The sequence below is a fragment of the Rhinolophus ferrumequinum genome, chromosome 9, assembly GCF_004115265.2.
Source record: "Rhinolophus ferrumequinum isolate MPI-CBG mRhiFer1 chromosome 9, mRhiFer1_v1.p, whole genome shotgun sequence".
NCBI classification, from domain to species: domain Eukaryota; kingdom Metazoa; phylum Chordata; class Mammalia; order Chiroptera; family Rhinolophidae; genus Rhinolophus; species Rhinolophus ferrumequinum.
In genome coordinates, this window is record NC_046292.1 from 57,472,303 (window position 1) to 57,491,304 (window position 19,002).

The window sequence follows — 19,002 nt, forward strand, 5'->3', positions numbered from 1 at the left end:
TCTCAGCTGTGTATTTTGTTATCATCCTGCTATTTGAAACAGAACAAGTATTACTGTTTCTTGATCCATTCAGACATAATGGCACATTAACGATCACATTGTTGAAAAGTTCCACAGTTGTTACATAAATAAATGGGGCCTTAACAAATTCAAGGTTTGAACCCCACTTATTTCACTTCATGACATATTTTTTCTTCCCTGACTCTGTAAACGGAATATCACAAGTGCTGGGCATTAAATGCTTACTTAGATCAGCTTCACATATCTCTGTAGTGATGTTCATATTTTATGGTAATAGTCTAGCTGCTAGAGTAGCAGAGATTGTCATTAAAGGGAAGGCAAAGTGAAACAGCAGTCACAGATTCTTGGTCCCTGTTACATGTCACATTTAGGGAACAAGTTAGTATGTTTATTCTCTTCTGAATTATCACCCCAATCGTTCTTTCTCTTCCCTTCCCTTCCCTTCCTTTTCCTTCCCTTCCTTTTCTGTCCCTTCCCTTCCCTTCCTCTCTCTCTCACTCTCTCTCTCTACTATTCTCGGCATTTAGGTATAGCCTTTCTTGCCAAATCTTTAACATCTCAGAGTAACGCAAAATCCATGCAAAATATTCTGGAACTTTCTTTTTTCACATTAAGCATTCCTCAAATGTGGGAAACTATCATAATTTAGAATGGAATGTGGGGAAAATACTTTAAAAATCTTGTCAGCTACATAAAACCTGATGTTTAAGAGAACTATTATGCACTATTGAAAACAAAGTGTGGAAAGGGTGATATCTATGTAAAAAAAAAAAAAAAAAGATTGATTACAGCCTTGAACTTTATCTACTTAGCCAAAAGGAGAATGTAAAGAGTGAAGGCTCTTTGGTGGGGTGACTAGAAAAGTTACTGTTTTAATGGACAGGCTGAGTCACAGACCACAAGTTAAGGAAGCAAATTCAGAATACCAGGGAATTCTGGTGAAGGAAAGTAAGAAAGACGAAAGGAAGACTTGATGAAGAGGAGCTCGCTCATGGAATGAGAATTATCATGTTAGGAAAATAAATAATTTAGTGATAACCAAATAGCCTTTTTAAGGCTCTGTAAAGCTTATGGTATTGAACATAGTAATTGACTTCTTGACTAAACCAAAGCCTGAATTGCAAAGCACTATATTTGGGAGCGCTTCACTGTATTGAAACTAGATATCCTAAGGATGATTTTTAATGTTTCCAGAGGGAGGCTGGGGAACTACTTTGATGTGATACACTATTAGTGAAAGTCAAAACTACATCTGCCTGAGAGAAGAAAATATAATAGTGGACATAGGGAAGGAATAATAGCATTCAACTTTAAAACATGTAGTACAGATATTTGCAAATTCTTGTTCCAAATGCTGGGAAAGAAAGTAAATGAATCTATGGCTACCACAAGAACAGTTCCTGGGTTTCACTAACAGGAAAAAAGAAAGAAGGAGACAAAGTAGCATTATCTGGGGCACAGAGGTTGCGTGGAACAGCAGAGGTGCTGAAGTACATTGAGTAAAGTACAAAAAAGTGACAGGAGAATGTAGTGAGAAGGGAGTAGAAGACTGTAGAGAAGAGGAAGACAGAGGAAATGAATACAATTTTAGCTGTTTAAAGAAATTGATAGTGTGATTAATAAAGAATTTTGGGAACTTGGGGAGGTAAAATAATTGCAAATTTTTTATTACTATATTAACAAATTGTTATTATTTTGAAACCACAGTTTTTCTCAAATTCTTTTAAAAAAAGAGTATGGTTCACATAGCAGGGGCTTCACATTGGGTCTGCCTGAATTCAGGAGTGAAAAGAGGTCTTCAGCTGGACATTCGAGTCCTGATTTCACCCTGTGATTCTGTGATTTGAGGAAGTATCACCAGTTATAAAGAATCATTAACCATTTGATAGAACACTTGCAGAATATAAAGAAGTTCCTTCTGTTCTTGTCTGACTATCCTTACCAATTACAATCAGTTACGCTTAGTTTCATTTAAAAGAGCTGCTTTGATACAACATGATCTCTAACAGTGTGAAATGCCCATACCACACACTCATCCATCGTTACTCATGACTGCATGATTTGTCATCGTTTATAAAACAAAAATGTGAAAGTTTTGATCAGATCGTGTGTTTCACTATGTGAAACATATTTTTCCAGACTACTGTATATATATATATATCTTGGATGGCCCCATTATCAGTATCAGTACACGGCTGATAAAAGTGTTACACTGGACACTTAGGCGAGAGTGGAGAAACCCATTTCAGCTCAGAATGTATGAAGCTAACAACCTACTCACACACAGAATGGTAAACTCAGGCCACTTGTGATGAGTAAAAGAAAAAAATCACTGCAATAAACACTGACCCGTGGAGATAATAAGTCACCAATCCATGAAGGGGGGGAGGGGTAGGGGGAGGAGGAGGAGGAGGAGGAGGAAAGGTTTTTATTTCAAGTTTGAAAATACATAGGAAATAAAAACAAACCCCCCAAATTTGGTAAAGGTTCCTACATGAGTTTTTTGTTCTATTTGCTTTATATCCATTATATAGCATGATTTCTTAGTTTTCAAGGTTAAGGAAGTTCTAAAGAAGCTATGATAGTAGGGAAAGGCAGGGCGAAGCCTTAATAAGAATACTTTAAAAGTACGTATTCAATCACTTTAGAAGACAAATGATTACTTTTACCTATGCATTTTAAAAGAGCTCTATTTTAAAAGAAATTTTTGGTTAGTCATTATTGATATATTTACTTGAAAGCTGCACTATCAAAATTTTTATGAAATAATACATGGGCCTGTTTTGTCTTGGGTTGGATTCTGCAAAGCCTGCAAGGGGATCTACTGATAATGTGCTTTCAGAAGACACCTGCCTTGCAGACAGGGAAACGGGGTGGGCAGGGACAGAAGGCAGACCTAAATAAATTGTTTCAAAAGCATTCCAGCCTCAGCCTGACCTCACCAGCAACTCTATAGGGGGAATTGCACAGAGATGCCCCAGGGATTGAGGGCTGCTCCCAGGTAGCACCCATAAGCCAAGAGTAGTCCTCCAGAAAAGGATCCCGGGGTGAGCTGTTAGCAGCCAACCCGCACAACAGCTGGGGATGGCTGTACCAACCTGGTGTGTGTATATACCAGGGGTACCAAAAAAAAATGTATACAAGTGGACACTTTGGTCAACGTTACTCACGCAGTACTTTGCCGTAATCAGCAGTGTCTGGACACTGATGGTAACCCCTTTGCGCACCGCTTGTAATTGCAGAAGTCAAATGGGACTTGTATTCATCTTTTGTGATTGGTATTTATTGAGTATTACAATTTTAACAGTTTTTTTCCTTTCTTACAATGCGTATACATTTTTTGGCACCCTCTGTACATATACTGTATTTGTCTCTCTCAGTACCTTCTCCATGTAAGAACGTCCCCAGGCTCTTGCATGGTGCCTGTCCATATCAAGTGCTCAATTAATAGCTAATAGGTGAATAAACACATGGATAGATGCCACAGAAAAGACACTGAAGAACTAGATAATAAGAAATAGATAATAATATCCAGCATCTATAAAACATTTGCCATGCACAGACACCATGCCTGGATTATTTTGTCAGGCAGAGACTGTTACTGCCTCATTTTATACTTGCAGAAACTGAGATGGATATGTTTCCCAGATCCTTATAGCCGATAAAGTATGAGAACCCATCCACTTAACCTCTTCATTATACCAAATGCTCAGAAATGAGGAAGGTGAAATAAATGGAGTAAAATAAATATTGAAAACCACTGATCTTGGGTCATATGGAGTGGCTTTGTTTTCTTTTTAGAAGGTGGAATTAACACCTATGATAGATTAAGCATTGAATATTAACAGCTGCATCTCCTTCCTTCTTAAAGGTCAGGTATGTAGACTCCGAGATGGTCCTTAAATAAAAATGAGAAATTCTAGAATCCTTGGGTCATGCCCATTAGTTGAAACATCGAGAAGTTTCCCAGTCTTTGGCTCTGCTCTATGATAGATTAACCATTGAATATACACATATATAATTATACATTCTAAACCGCTTGGTTTTTTTTAGGCCTGGCTGTAGTTTAAAAAAATACATGCTATGAGAGTATTATTGGAAGGCGTAAGATTAAAATGGATATTAATTATTTTTCAGCATTCCTCCAAGGCTCAAGTTTTCAAACTGAAAAGCTCGTGACTCTTACGGGGAAAATCCTCTAACACATTTGGGGCCTTTCTAATGAGTCATTTCACTCTTCTTCAGGGTAATTACCAGTTTGCTCTGCGCCACATATGAGATAATCAAAGTTTAAGCCAAATCCCTCTATAATTCACTTGATACATTTAAGAAAAACTTAAAATGACACATTTTAAATGAATATTAATATTAAAGTGAGGTAAGTATCTGGCTACTTACAAGTCTTTACAAATTATGTATCTGAACTTTAAAAAGGGAACCTGTATTGATTTCTCTTCAATGTGTGCTCAGAAGGTAATGTTGAACCCCCTCGGCCGTCATCCAGCTGTGTTAATTGTCACTGGGCTAACGCAGAACCCACACCGGCACATTCATAGTAATTGTTCTGACTCTCCTGACAGGACAGCTAAGTAGGTCATGATTTTATGCCAAAAGGAAATGGCCTTTTAGTGGCCAAAGGACTGTTGTTTATCCTCTGTGAAAACCTGTTACAGCGAGCTACTATTAACATCATTGTTGTAGTTTCGTATTCCAAATTCATCCCTTTACCCACAATCTCCCATTTTGCCTTTCCACCCAGGAAATAGTGGTGAGATGTCTTATAAAAGATTTTAAAATTCAAGCAAGCATTTTGTGATACTGTAGTTATTACCAGCTCTCAGGGTAAACGCAAATCTAGCCTCGTTTTTTAGGGCATGATTTTTGTAACACTTTATACTTCTTTTTGAGGCAGGAGCACTGAGATTTAAAAAAAAAAAGTCATTTATTTATTCGTTTATTCACTTGCACAGCACCTCTTCTAGATTGGTGACTGTGCTTAGTTCAAAAGAGATTGTGGAAAAGTGAAAGTGAGGCACAGAGGGGGGATTTTTGGCTATTGTGGCTTTTATTTCCTTTATCAATGTTGTAATGGGATTTCTAAACTAAATGTAAACCAGGGAGATTTTCAAAAAGCAAAGCAATTATGAGACCTAGGAAGTTCTCAGAAAGAGATGTAAATCATTTTGGATTTCAGAGGATTTATCTCATTTTTAAATGTTCCCAGAAAATGTGATTTTACATGGATGACCATTAGCCGTCCCCTCAATAGAGTAATAGGTAACACTTTTTTTGAGATTTACTATGTGCTAGCTCTTTAGTGAGCACGGAGATTCTCTTACTTAATTACCCGTTTTAGCAATCCACAACCAAAGACTTAGGCACTACGGTTATCACCTTTTTATGGATGAGGAAAGAGACTTAGAGAATCAGTAACCCCTCCAAAGTTACACAACTAGTAATGGTAGGGCTAGGATTTGAATCCAGGTGGTGTAGCTCGAGTGAGAATCTCACTCTACACCTTATCACATCCCTTGAGCATTATGTGTGGTTAAAGCAAAACAGTGCATTGTTCTTGACATTGTTGAGAAACCTAATTCTCCAACCTGATGAAAAATAGTAGATCTAGCTGAGTGTTTTCTGATTCATAAGTTGTTGTCAGATAAAGAAAAATACCTTTACTAGATCTGATGGAACAGCCAATAATCCAGACAGGGACATTTATGAGTCTTGAATACTTTGGACTCAAATGTCCTCTCTCCTACAACATTTTCTTTAACCCACAATCCCACCCATCCTGTACATTCTTAATTCTCCTTCCCTCTCTGAATAGAGACCAATTAATCCTTTTTTCTCCAATGATCTCCCACTATTCCATACAGCTCTGTTAAAGCCCTTTTTCTGTACTAGTGTTAGGCTTCAAGTGAATGCCCCTGCAACTGGACTATGAACTATTTAAGGGTACTGAACCTCCAGTGTATAGCACATAGTAGGTGCACAATAAGTGTTTTGTATGAATTAATAAAGGTTTCCAAACACTCAGTAGTGTCACTTTCTCAAGTACCTGTAATGGAAGGTCCTACTTGGAGAGGGAGAAGACATTCTTAAGAGCTGAAAACACAATCCTCTCTATTATATGATACCAGAGTAAAACATCTTTGCATACTATACCCACAGCAGATGTTAGGTGCTCAATAAACATTTGTTGAGTAAATAAAAACCAACCATTAGAACCTTCCAATGAGCTTACAAACCCAAGAATTTACTGGGGAATAGGGAAACTGATTGTTTCCCTGACTCACAGCTTTTAAAATACCAGGACTTAAGAATACCCAAGTGATCTTTAAATCTGGAGTTCCCTCAATAATACAGATGGTGCCAAAAAAATGCATACACATTTTAAGAAAGGAAAACTGTATTAAAATTATAATACTCGATATATACCTATAACGAAAGATGAATGCAAGACACGTTTGACTTCTGCATTTACAAGAGGTGCTCAAAGTGGTTACCATCAGCGTCCAGACACTTCTGATTACGGCGAACTACTACTGCTTGAGCAATGGTGACCAATGGTGTGCCCTTGTATACACTTTTTGGCACCCCCGGTATATCTCTTCATCCACTATTGGGGAGATGTAAATATGAGGGCACTCCACTCCCCTAATTGCTTCTGCAATGAAGGATTGCAGTTGAAGGAAAGAGAAAAGACCAGAGACATCCTCAGTGAGTTCCAAGCATGGCGCAGATCCCTAGGCTCCTGGGGAGGGTAAATTCTCTACTTTAGGATAAGGACAGAGCTTTGTTTAGAAAGATAGGGGTCCTTTGGGATGTGATCAATTTTCTAGTAGGGTCCTACAAAGTCACTTTGTCATTTTGTAAGAGCCAGCATACTGACTTTGCTTTTGTGCGATCAAAGCTGCTTCATTCTGTTAGCCTGAAAGTTGCATTTGAAGTTGGCATTAATTTTGTTTCTCTCAGGCTCAGCTTTTTGCCTTGAGGCTCCTAAAAGACTTTGGTTGGCTTTGGTCTCCATTGAAAAAAATAAAGAAAAGAAAAGAGAATAAGCCTGATCCTCCCAGGGCCTAAATTAGCCCCTAGTCACACATCTGGTACTTAGGCAGCACAGCAGTTTTTTTTTCAGGCTTCCAGGGTACCACTTAAGGCTTTGTAGCAGGAGACATTTGAGCACTGGAGAGAATGGAGCCTGTAATTAGGAAAGGTACCAAATGTCACTGAAATTTGACTTCTGAAACTGTTAACTAGTTTCTTTAGTTTGTATGCTTTCTTGGCAAAGGTTTGAATCTTTATCCTACCAACTTAGAGTTTTATAAAAGTCTCAAATTGCTGGAATCTTGGAAGAGAAAATAGGAAAGGAAAAGGGTATTTTAATTAATTGAATTTTCTGGTTAATTCAGTTTGATGAGTATTTGTTGTATAACGGCTGGGCTCAGGACCCTGCTAGGGATCGTGGAGAAAAAATAGCACCTGCACAGTGTGATTCTTGTCTCCAGTGAATATATAATGTCTTTTCTTCTCCGTTTTTTTCTTTTAACCTTTCTTCATGAAGCCTTTTCAAAGTATTTTAGTCCTCATTGGTGCTGTAGTAAGTTCAGGAAAGCTAATATGATTAAATCTTCCCTCTATGTATTTTCAATGCCCAACACATACCTGACACAAAGTAAGTGCTCAATAAATCACTACTGAATTGAATTGCATCATGTAGGTGGTATAAAGAACTGGATAGAATCTATATTGATCCTAAGATGTATTCTAAAACTTTACTTATTTGGCAAAATCCATTACATCAACCTATTTGCTGGGCTACAGATCTAGTCCCTAGTTAGTGAGAAGCAATGTATCATGTAGTAGTACCATCATAATGAAATATTAAATGCTTTTGGCATCTACTAAGGATTTATTTCAGCTACCTACATTAGAATGGATATATATACCATTTATATTCTTTCTCCAGAAATTTTATTTTATTTTACTTTTTTCCAAGCTTCATTGAGATATAATTGACATATAACATTGTGTCAGTTTAAGGTGCACAATGTGATGACTTGGTACTCGTATATATTATGATTACCACAATGAGGTTAGTCAACAACTTCATCACCGCACATAATTATTTTGTAGTGAGAACATTCGAGATCTACTGTGTTAGCGCCTTTCAGGTATATAATACAGTATTGTCAACCGTAGTCGCCACATTGTACATTAGACCTCAGACCACATGCACCTTGTAACTGGATGTTGGTGCCCTCTAACCAACATTTCCCCATTTCAACCACCCACAGCCCCTGGGAACCACCATTCTACTCTCTGTTTTTATAAGTTTGGCTTTTTTTTTTTTTTTTAAGATTCCACATACAGCAACTTAATTTTAAATGTGTCCTATCACAGTGCCCACAGATGAGTGAGCAAAATGTGGGGCACTTGCTACCCGGTTAAGATCTGGATGTGGTCAGAATGAGAATGTCTGCCTAGGTCTCTACCTGAGCCTGCAAAATTTCCATCATCACTCTCCTGCAGCTGCCTAGCCTCCAGATCAAGAATTGTTCCAGACCCCAGTTGCCACCGCCAACTTGGATTCTTTATGCTTTGACCCTTTTCTCTCAACAGCAACCTAAGATCTAGTCTCTTCTTTCATATGTGGGTGGCCTGGCTTTGGCTCTACCATCCCTTAATGAGACAACCAAAGCAAGATGCTCTGGAAAGGAGTATGGAGTGCTGCCCCTCAGTCAGAGGCATGGCTGACGCTGGCAGGGATGTGGGAGAAGCCAGGCCATGCCTCAGGTGCTGGTGGATGGAACCCTGGGGCAGGACCAGAGCGGCTTCCACAGGAAGTGCCAGACCAGAGATGAACTGACATCCGAAATCTATCCTTCAATCCCAGAGACGATCTTAGAAGGAGGGTAGGCCTACTCTTTCTTTGATTACTGAGGGAGAAAGGAGTGGTGGTGATAAAAGGAGAAAAAACAGAATCCACGCTGGATCACTTCAGTCCTTTCAACAACTAAAAGGCAGGGCTGTCTGCAGAGAGAACTTTTGTAAGGCTGTTGGAGGGTAGAACTAGAATCGATATTAGATAAAGAGGGATGGAGAGTAGTAGCCAGCTTCCCTGTAAAATTGATAGTTTTCAAATACAGACCCCCCCCCCTTCCCTAGAGAGATCTCTATTTGGAGTTGGGAAGACATCTGCCTCTTACAGTCAACTTTGCCGGTCCTTTCTCCTTCTGATGCTTCTGGCCTGCCTGCAGGGAGGTTTTTCTGTCAACAGCCACAGCCACCTGGATGGGTACATGCATCATAAAGAGAAAGAAAATCACTCTGGCCCTAACGTGAAGAATAAAATCAAGAATGTTTGAGTATTTTGCATCTGGACCTGGCTTGGCTTGGCTTCTGATGATTCTTTGAGGTTTGTCCTGAGAGAACTCCTAAGAGCCCCGATTTGTTCTGCAAGTACCCAGCTAAGTCCTAAGGCTACTACATGGAACTGAGAGCTGGTCCCGACAGCCTGGTGGGTGTTGGGGCTCACAGTTTCATGGAGATAGATGTGGATTCGTTCCTGGTTCGACCACCTATATGACCTTGGACAGGTTATTTAATTTCTGAGGCTCAGTATTTAAATCTGGGGAAATGGCACAGAAAAGATGCTCAAAAAATATTTAGCACTCTTTTGTTGTTGAATACTGATGAAGATTCTGAAAAATGTCCTCTGAGCTAGTGTAGTAAGAGTAATCAAACCTATCTGGATTTAGTCTTCTTTTCTAGCTCTCTAGAGCAAGATACGTCAGTCATTATTACAATAAGGTTTCAAATTGAGGAAGAAATTTTTTCTTAAAACACTTCCTAACTTTTGCAACAATTTTCTCTGGAATCTCTTTATTGTGTTGACCTTTTCCCAACAAAATTTTCTAAGTTTTGTCTATAAATTGAATATCCAGTGAAATAAAGATTCTGTACAATAAGCGGAGAAAAGAGTTTTTACTCAGATATCCATAGCTGTCTGTCCTCATCAGTTTGCATACCAGTCATTGTCTGTTTTTAGACCTATCTCCCTTCATGTTTTGCCCTTATTTCATTCTGTTAAGAACTATATTCTACACGTTTCAGTTCAGCAGGGCCATACCACAGAGTTCTGCTCATCCAAACATGGGGTTGACTTGACTGTCTCAGACGAATATTGTCTCTACCCAAACATCACCAAAGCCACTTCAGTATTTTTCTTTCAAACTTTGTGATTAATTATGAAGCTTTAGAAACATCATTCTGTAGAATAATATAAACTGACATTACTGCATCTCTGATAACTACAGATTTCACTCCATTTACCGCAAGTTTTAAAATTATTACTATTCTTGTGCAATCTCCAATTTTTGTTGGAGAAAAACAAAGTCACTGTACAGAGAATACCAACCAACCCATTTAGAGGGAAGTCGCTAAACATATAAAAGAAAAAAATTTGAAGGGTGACTTATTTGCACGTTGAGAGATCTTCAGTAGCAAATGACAAAAGCCATTGGTGAAAAACATGCTTAATTGAAATTTTTGCATGAAACCAGGGAGAAATAAAAAATTCAAGAAGCTGGTTTGATGCTCAGAGAATGATACTTATGGGCTATATAAAACTGAGACAATACTAATAACAGAGCCAATTTGTTTCCTCCTCAAATGATGAGACAAACAAAAAATGGGAGACAGAAAGGTGGAATCGGGAAGGTGGAACTGATATCCTCCCTTTCAAGTCCATTTAGGATGTTTTATAGACCAAACATTCCTAGCTGACAGAGGTAAGAATGCAGAAAGCCCTGTCTCTATAGAGAAGACTTGGGCAGCCTGTTGCAGCCTGAAAGCCAAAAGAAGAAAACTCATTTCTGCCATTAAAAATGCAAACTGTCATTGCTGCCTTCTCTTCAGATGGTGCCTAATTCTACTCCATATACTATAATTTCCTTTCCTAATCTAGATATATTTTGTACAATTTTGAAAGCTGTTACAACATGTGTTACTCAAATTAAAACGTGTGAGTGAACTAGGAAATTCAGTAAGCATTTCATTTTGAAATTTCCACTTGACCTCCTAGCCTTCTTATAGTAAATCATAAAACAGATTGCATAGACCATGTCCTCTGTGAGCTCTTCTACTCAGAATGAGAAAAGAGTTTTGTTAATATTGCTAGACATTAAATAGCAATCACTGAAAAGATAAAGTGCCCATCTAATCGCAATGTCAGAGCTGGGAGCAACCTCACATCGTCTAGTCTAGTAGCTCACAATTACATCTGCCCTCTGAAGCTTGTTTCTGACCCACAAGGTGTAAATAAACTTTTATTCCTAGACCCTTCATTACTCTTTACCTGTGCTACCTCCTGCAGCATGATCACTTCTGCTATCTTTTGTATTTTGAAATTTACGTTTTTGCAGCTTAAAACCTTTTTTTTAAAAAAAAAAAAAAAAAGTAAAGAAAAATCATCACTACGTAGTTTCAAAACACTATTTGGAAACCCAAAAGCTGAGAATGCCATGGTGTAGGTGAGGGTTCTTAACTTTGGTCCTACTGACATTTTACACTGGATAATTCTTTGTTGTGAAGGGGCTGTCCTAGAGACTGTGGGACAGCTAGCAGCATCCTTGGGCAGTAGCCTTCCCCCTGCCAGTTGTGACAACCGAAAATGTCTCCTAGCCTTGGCAGATGTTGGGGTCGGGGAGAGGGAGTGGACAAAAATCACTCCTGGTTGAGAACCATTGATGTGTATGGTTTGTACAAAAACAAATAAGTAAAATGTTTGATGATTCAAAAGCCATTCCCTTTTTCCGGTCACGCTTACTGTCCTGGGGTTGCGCGCACACACACACACACACACAGACACACACACACACTCACTCACACATATTCCATCCCCAATAAAGGTTAACACCCATAAGTTTTGCCTTAGGCTCTGTTTTCCAGGGGTCCCTGGCTAAAACATAAGATAATGTTCTTTGATTTATAAAATGACAATGTTCTCACCCATCCCTCAAAAGCCCAAGAAGAAAAAAAGCAAAACCCCTCTCAGTAGATATTACTCTTTACTGCTGATAGGTAACAGATGTTTTGAAAGAAAAAAAACCAGCCATGATATATGATGTGGGCAGCAGCGTTAAGATGGTACTAAGTGTGCCTTCACGGTCTCCTTGTATCTACCTTAACCAGCACATACCTGCTTTTCATCCCTTGCTTTTAGACAAAAGGGCGTGTTAACATTGATTTGAACAGAAGGGCTATGCTTGTTTTACTGTCGTATATGTAGCCTGGTAGGATGGAAAGGCTCAGTCATCCTAAGTTCAAGTCCTGGTACTCCTGCTTATTAGCTGTGTGATTTGAGAACGTCATAATAACTCTGAATAGATATTTCCTCACCTGTAAAATAGAAAACTATCTGCCTCACCATTCCCATGGGCTGATGTGACAATAGTGAAAGCACTTTGAGGCACCATATAGGTGTGCTTTTACTGTGTAAAGGGAGGTAAGGAAGGAAATAACTTTCTAATTTAGGCTTCTAACATTTCCCTCACTAAAAACAATTAAATACTTACAGCAGAAAAAATGTAATGGAATAAATCACTTAAATCTTAAATACCTTCAAGATAATAATTAAGATTAAAAGCTAAAGGGTTGAGACTTCATTAAAAGAGACTGGATTTTAGCTCCCACATGAAAAAAAAAACAGAAAAGTGTGTGTGTGTGTGTGTGTGTGTGTGTGTGTGTGTGTGTGTGTGTGTAATTTTCAAGATATTGGACATCAAGCAATGAGGTGATTCCCTGAGAGAAAGAAACCAAACATGGTGAGCCTTACAGTTGCCCCCACTTACTGCTGGAGCGTTTCCAGGCTACCGGTCAGAGAGAAGGAAGCCTTGTGAGGACTGGTGCACCCCATGAGTTGAGCAGAAGGAGCAGAGTCCAAGAGAGCAAGGTAGCTGGACTTCAGAGGACAGAGTATCAGACGTGCAAGACATGCACAGACAGAGAATGCTGGGCGTCTGCAGAACGTTCCCCTCCAGTATTTAAAACAGGACTAATCAGTGCGTACCTGAAGCTGAGGGTAAAATCACCCAAAAGAATTAGCGGGAACAGCAGTTGGTGCTCACACTAGACATGGAACAGTGCCTATGTCTACCAGCCAGAGTGGACAACCTCTTAATTAACAAAGCACTATATAGAAAAGCTTTGCCTCAACAGTGGGGAATAATTGGCCCTAAACTAAATACTTTTCTGGTCTAGACCAACAAATATTAAAATCAAGACCTGGAAGGATCTACTTGTTTCCAAGTAACTAAACTGCATTCCAGAGCAAAACTCAGTAATATTTACAGGAATACAGAAAAATCTAGCATCCAACATGGTTGAAATGACAATGCCTGGTATCCATTAAAAAATTACTAGGCAGGCAAAGAAACAGGAAAATATGGCTCTTAATAATGGGGGAAAAGATAGCAAACAATCAAAACTGACTCAGAACTGACACCAGATGCTAAAATGAGCAGAGAAGGACATTAAAAGTTGTTATAATTATATTTCAGATATTCAACCCTTAAATAGAGACAAAGATATTTTTAAAGACTCAGATCAGACATCTAGAGATGAAAACTACAGTGTCTGAGCTGACCAATAGGCAAGATGGGATTAGCAGTACGTCCATACAATGGAACGCCACTCAGCAATGAAAATGAATGAACTATGGATACAATATTGACAAATCCCAGAATACTTCTGCTGAGTGAAATTATCCAGACCAAGAAAAAAAAGAGAAAGATTGCATGCTGTACAAATCCTTTTATATGAAATTCTAGAAGATGCAAAATAATATATAGTTACAGAAAGCAGATCAATGATTACCTGGCAGGGGGCAGGAGGAAGGGATTCCCAAAGGACACAAGGAAACTTTGGGGGTGATGGATATGTTCACTATTTTGATTTTTATGATGGTTTCACAGGTGTATATGCATATCAAAACTTATCAGTTTCTACACTTTAAATATGTGTTGTTTATTATATATGGATTATAACTCAGTAAAGCTATTTTTAAAAACTAAAGAGATAAAAGTGTGCTTAAAAAAAAACACTGCACAGCTTGGGATGTAGAAGACATAAATATAACCGCATTTTTTTAATATTTAAAACTTTGTAAATTTTAGAAAGTGGTAAAATAAATATTTAAATCTGTCATTTTTATTACATCTAAATCTGTAGTGTCTATAGACTACATCTACAGTATGGCATCTATAGTACCTAGAATGATAACTAAAATTAAAGTTTGGTTAGGGGTTTCTTTCTTTTTTTTTAACAATATTAGAAAATATTTCCTTCTGTGGTTTAAAACAATATGTTTTCATGGGTATTTAAAAAACAAACATGAGCTGTGCCCTCCTTAAAAATAAAAATTAAACAAATAAATAAGTAAATAAAAAACAAAACAAAACGAAAAAAAACTAAGAGCCAGAAAGGCACAAGGTATATTTCGGTTATCATTTTTTCCAAAGCCTACTTTATAAATTTAGAAAATTCTATACATTTTTCTTAACCATAATTGACTGTACGTTTATTCCCTAATGCCCTTTCCTGTTTGATAGGAGGTCTGGGCTGAAAAACCCTCAAAGTGTCTGATTAAAGACTCAAAGGCTTTCATTCCCATTGTCCTGCTTCATTAGAGATACAGTTGTGTGAAGCATGCTCATTGTATTTTGGAGTGAACTAAGTTATATGTTCTCATGTTTGTGACTTGTCTGTCCTGATTTCCCCCAGTTTGATGCCGACCGAAACGAGGATGAGGTGTTCTATGACATCAGTGTGGCAGTTGACAGCAAGCTATTTCCAAACAAAGAGGCTGCGGCAGGTAAGTCACTGTGTCCTTTGGGCAACAGTACACCCTGATCACCTGCCAGGTGCCTGGGGCTTTCTAGTAAGGTTGGAGCTCAACAAACTGCTGTAAGGTTTTAAGGATCATACTGTCCTCATAGCTTTATACTTTCTGGTTAAAAATAAAGGTACAAAACAAAATAGAAAAAGGGGCTATACATCTGGCTCTTATAGTTAACTTTCTTCCAGTCATTACACGTGTAAATTAGCAGGCAGTCACAATGGAACATAACACCTATGTTACTATAATTGAAAAAATCTAATCTAGCCCATGCTTTGTGCTAGAATTCAAAGTTACAATTCCTCCAGGAGTCCCTAACCCATATAGGTCTCTCCTTTGCCACCTGGAAAAAGCCTGCCCTGGATGTGATAGCCACTCCCACCTGACCCACCGCCCCTTCTCTTCCTCTGTTCTCTGGCCTAGAAGCTTGACATTGGACAGCAATGCAGAGTAATCATACTTACGTAGGCAGTTCTCACAGTTCTGTTCTGGACCCTTCTCTCACTCTCTTTTACTCTCTGACTTGCGGTAACCCGTTGTCCCTCATGGTTTCAACTCTCAGTTATATGGAGAGGACCCTCAAATCTTTGTCCCAATCCTGATCTATTTTCTCAGTAATGGCTTCAGGGGCCAAAAAGTCCGGGGCTGGAAAGAAAAAGGCTAACTAACCACTTACAATTTTAAACCATATTTAAATCCCACGGAGAGCAGCCTCAGAGAATGGCAGAATAAAAAGAAAGGAAACACAGTAGTCTTCCTGAGCAGACCCGTAGACCACAGATAACTGACCTCATTTTCCAGTGATATTTACAAAAACATGGCCTCTTGCACGGAAAGATGGAATATTGAGAAGCATGCAGACAAGACTACCGCTGCTCCGAAAAATGCTATGACACCTGTGCTTGTTAATGTTTTATTTAGAACATTTATGTAGACGTCTAACAACAAATATCTAACTGCTAGATATCTGCAGTTTGCTAATACAGTGGCGTGGAGGAGCTGATTTAAGCTGCCCCTTCTTTAGAACTGGCGGCGTTTTGTGGCGTTTTTCCCAGGTGGCCTCGTCCTGCAGTAATGCAGCTGGGCTGGCTTCTGTGCTAGTGGGTAAACTGCCTGAGGACAGGTGCTGTGGCCTCATTCTCTCCAAGTCCCTTTGGCAGAGTGCACAGTGCCTGGCCCTTAGCAGAAGTTGGAAGGGGCCTACTCTTCTCTCTCTACACCTCCAAGCTTGTGAACAGAGGGGTCTGTGCTCACGGTCCCAACTCCTGCTAGATCCCTTCACTCCCAAGTCCCTGAAAGCTGGGTTCTGCTCCAGCCTTCGAATAAGCTATAGGATCTGTCTATAGGATCCCTGAGTGAAGTGAGCCTGGGAGGGATGGTGAAGGAAGAAAGGATGCCTCCCCTACAGGAGGCAGCCACCTCACAGCTCCAGGCTATGGTTGCCACTAAGGAACGGGCCAGGGTTGTTAGTTTCTGCTCTCTTTCAAGAGAAAACAGAAACCTGCTGTTTGTAGGTGAAATCTCTAAGCTTGTAAATGTTGGTGACTCATCCACTTAAACAAGACTGGTCATGTCCTCTGCTGTGTGAATTTTCAACCCCCAGGTTTTGTCCCTTTATGCTTCACTTCTCTCTGAACTCTCTTTGCAGAATCTCAGCTGCCTTGTGGCTCCTATATTACCTCCCTGTGAATGGCTTTCAGTTCTTCTTTTAAATCTTTTAAATAAAAATTGTATATATTTAGGATGTGCAACATGGTGATTTGATATAAGTATACATAGTGAAGTGATTGCTACAGTCAAGCGAATTAACATATCTTCTTTTCACAGTTCCCATTTTTCTGTGTGTGATCAATGGCCCCTAAAACATAGCAAAAATTCCAGTATTCAATACGGTATTATTAACTACAGTCATTACGCTGTGTGTGAGATCTCTAGGCTTATTCATCCTACCTAACTGCAACTTTGTACTCTTTGGCCAACATCTCCCCACTTCCTCTACATCTGTACCCATGGTAACCACCATTGGACTCTGCTTCTATGTATTTGACTCTTTTAGATTCCACGTGTAAGTGCGATCATGCAGTTTTTGTCTTTTAAGAGAGCCAGGCAGAAATGTCCCCACCCTCACAGCCCACACCCATCGTCACTCCGCAGGGACACCTTGGGCATCCGGTCCTTGTTCTCTGGCCCCACGGCACTCATCTAAGGCGGTGTCATTCCTCACCCGCTTTTACCTCATACTTGGCCTCTGCTGTCTGTCACGAATCCTGTTGCTGCCATGGGGATCCTCACAGAATGCAGCTCAGATCACCCTGCTTCTCTGACAACAAATAAAACTTTCAATGACTTTCCACAGGCTGAGCACCAGTGTAGTTAACACGGAAGAAAATATCCGTAGCTTTCCTACAGCGGTCCTGTTCCTGCAGCGGCGTTACCTCCCTCCTCACTCACCCCAGCTTCCTCCAGGGCTTCGAAAGCCTCAGGAGTCTGCCTGCCTGTGGCCATTTATTTGCACAAGTTACTTGGAACTGCCTGGCCCACGTGCATCACTGTCCTCTCCCAACTCCCAGCCCCATCCTTCCTATGGCCAGATCTTACTTTGTATCTCAGATTAAATGGGATTTTTCTCAGAAAGCTTTTCCAGATCCCATCCCAGACTAAATTAGGCCCTTGAGAAGGACCCCACACTTTTCCTTCAGGGTATTTATCACAACCGTGATTGTATAATTAGATGTGATTGTTTGTTAAAAATCTATTTCCCTTATTAGAGTGTAAGACTTCATGGGGCGATGTGGGGAGAGAGATCCAGTGTGAATCTCACAGGAGACGGCACAGAAGGCCTTTCTTTTCCAGCTGGCCACCTCAGCTGGGCCACTCGTCTGAGTACGTTGACTCACAGCCACGCCAAATTTTCTTTGTCTGCAGAGCAGAGCATGCGTTTGCTGACCCCATGGCATAGAATGCCAGTCTCTCAGACCTGAAACTCCAGCCCCATCTGTGGAGACCCCCCCCTCCCTAAAGTCCTCCATTAATGCTTCTGGTAGAGCCATCTGGCTACAGCACGCACATCTCTCTGGGCCTCAGTTTTCTCATCTATAAAGCGAGGAGAATAATAGCACTGCTTCAGAAGATTGTTGTGAAGAGTAAATAATACACGTGTGTAAAGCATATGGCTGTCACACTGAAAAAACTATATATGCGTTAGTGTCTTCGCTGAGTATTTGAGGGGTCACGAGGAGAGACCACATCGTATGCGACACAACTCTTCCCCATTTCCCTAGGTCTGCTTCTCCTCTGCCTCTCTGTCTTCCTCCCTTTCCTCACCCCTATCGTGGAATAACTGAAAAATCCCCTTTTCTCTTCTCACTCAGAGCTGTCTACCAGTCCGAGATCCCCCAGGAACTCACTTTCTAGTCCCAAATACTATCAGGATATTTCAATAATAATAATAAGTTACACACACACACACACACACACACACACACACACACACACACACACAGAGTGCTTTAAAGCAATTCTAATGCAAACTATTACTAACACTTTCCATGCTTGTTGGAATTAGAGCTGGAGGCCCATGGGTAATGCCTGAGGCACTTAGGGGGATTTCATTCTTGTGGAGCTCATGAAGAAGATCAAGACCTGCACAAATACAATGTCAATGTCCTTTTATTCATTTTTCAGTCATTCAGCATATATGTACCGAATGCATAAAATGTCTCGGTTTCGTTCTTAGATTCAGAGAAGAAATACATCCCTACCTAAAACTGCTTACAGTTTAGTGGAAGAGACAGGACAAGGGAGAAACCACTTTCCTCAGAGGGGGCAGATGAAGTGTTAGAGGAGTTTTATCCACAGACGCCCTTCACTGATCAAGAAGCCCTGCCTCGCAGGACTGTCCCTTTATTTGGTACGCAAAGTGGGAGGAGGACCTTCCTAAACCTTCATTCAGAAAATCCACTAGGAGGAAAAAAGTCTGTAACATTATCCCAGAAAGCAGTATGCTTAGCCTTCTGGTACCTCTAAAGCCAATTTGTATCATCTTCCCACTTAAATTTAAAAAGACAACCTGAAAATAA

At 39.8% G+C, this 19,002-nt stretch overlaps 1 protein-coding gene across 2 annotated transcripts in view; it reads left to right on the forward strand.

Moving 5' to 3' along the window:
* Positions 1 to 19,002, forward strand: part of AK5 (adenylate kinase 5) — a 205,153-nt gene that overhangs the window by 82,585 nt on the left and 103,566 nt on the right. For both annotated transcript variants that reach the window (XM_033115574.1, XM_033115573.1), the window contains exon 7: positions 14,809 to 14,899. In XM_033115574.1, the coding sequence (XP_032971465.1) occupies positions 14,809 to 14,899 (91 nt within the window). The remainder of the gene's footprint in view (positions 1 to 14,808; positions 14,900 to 19,002) is intronic.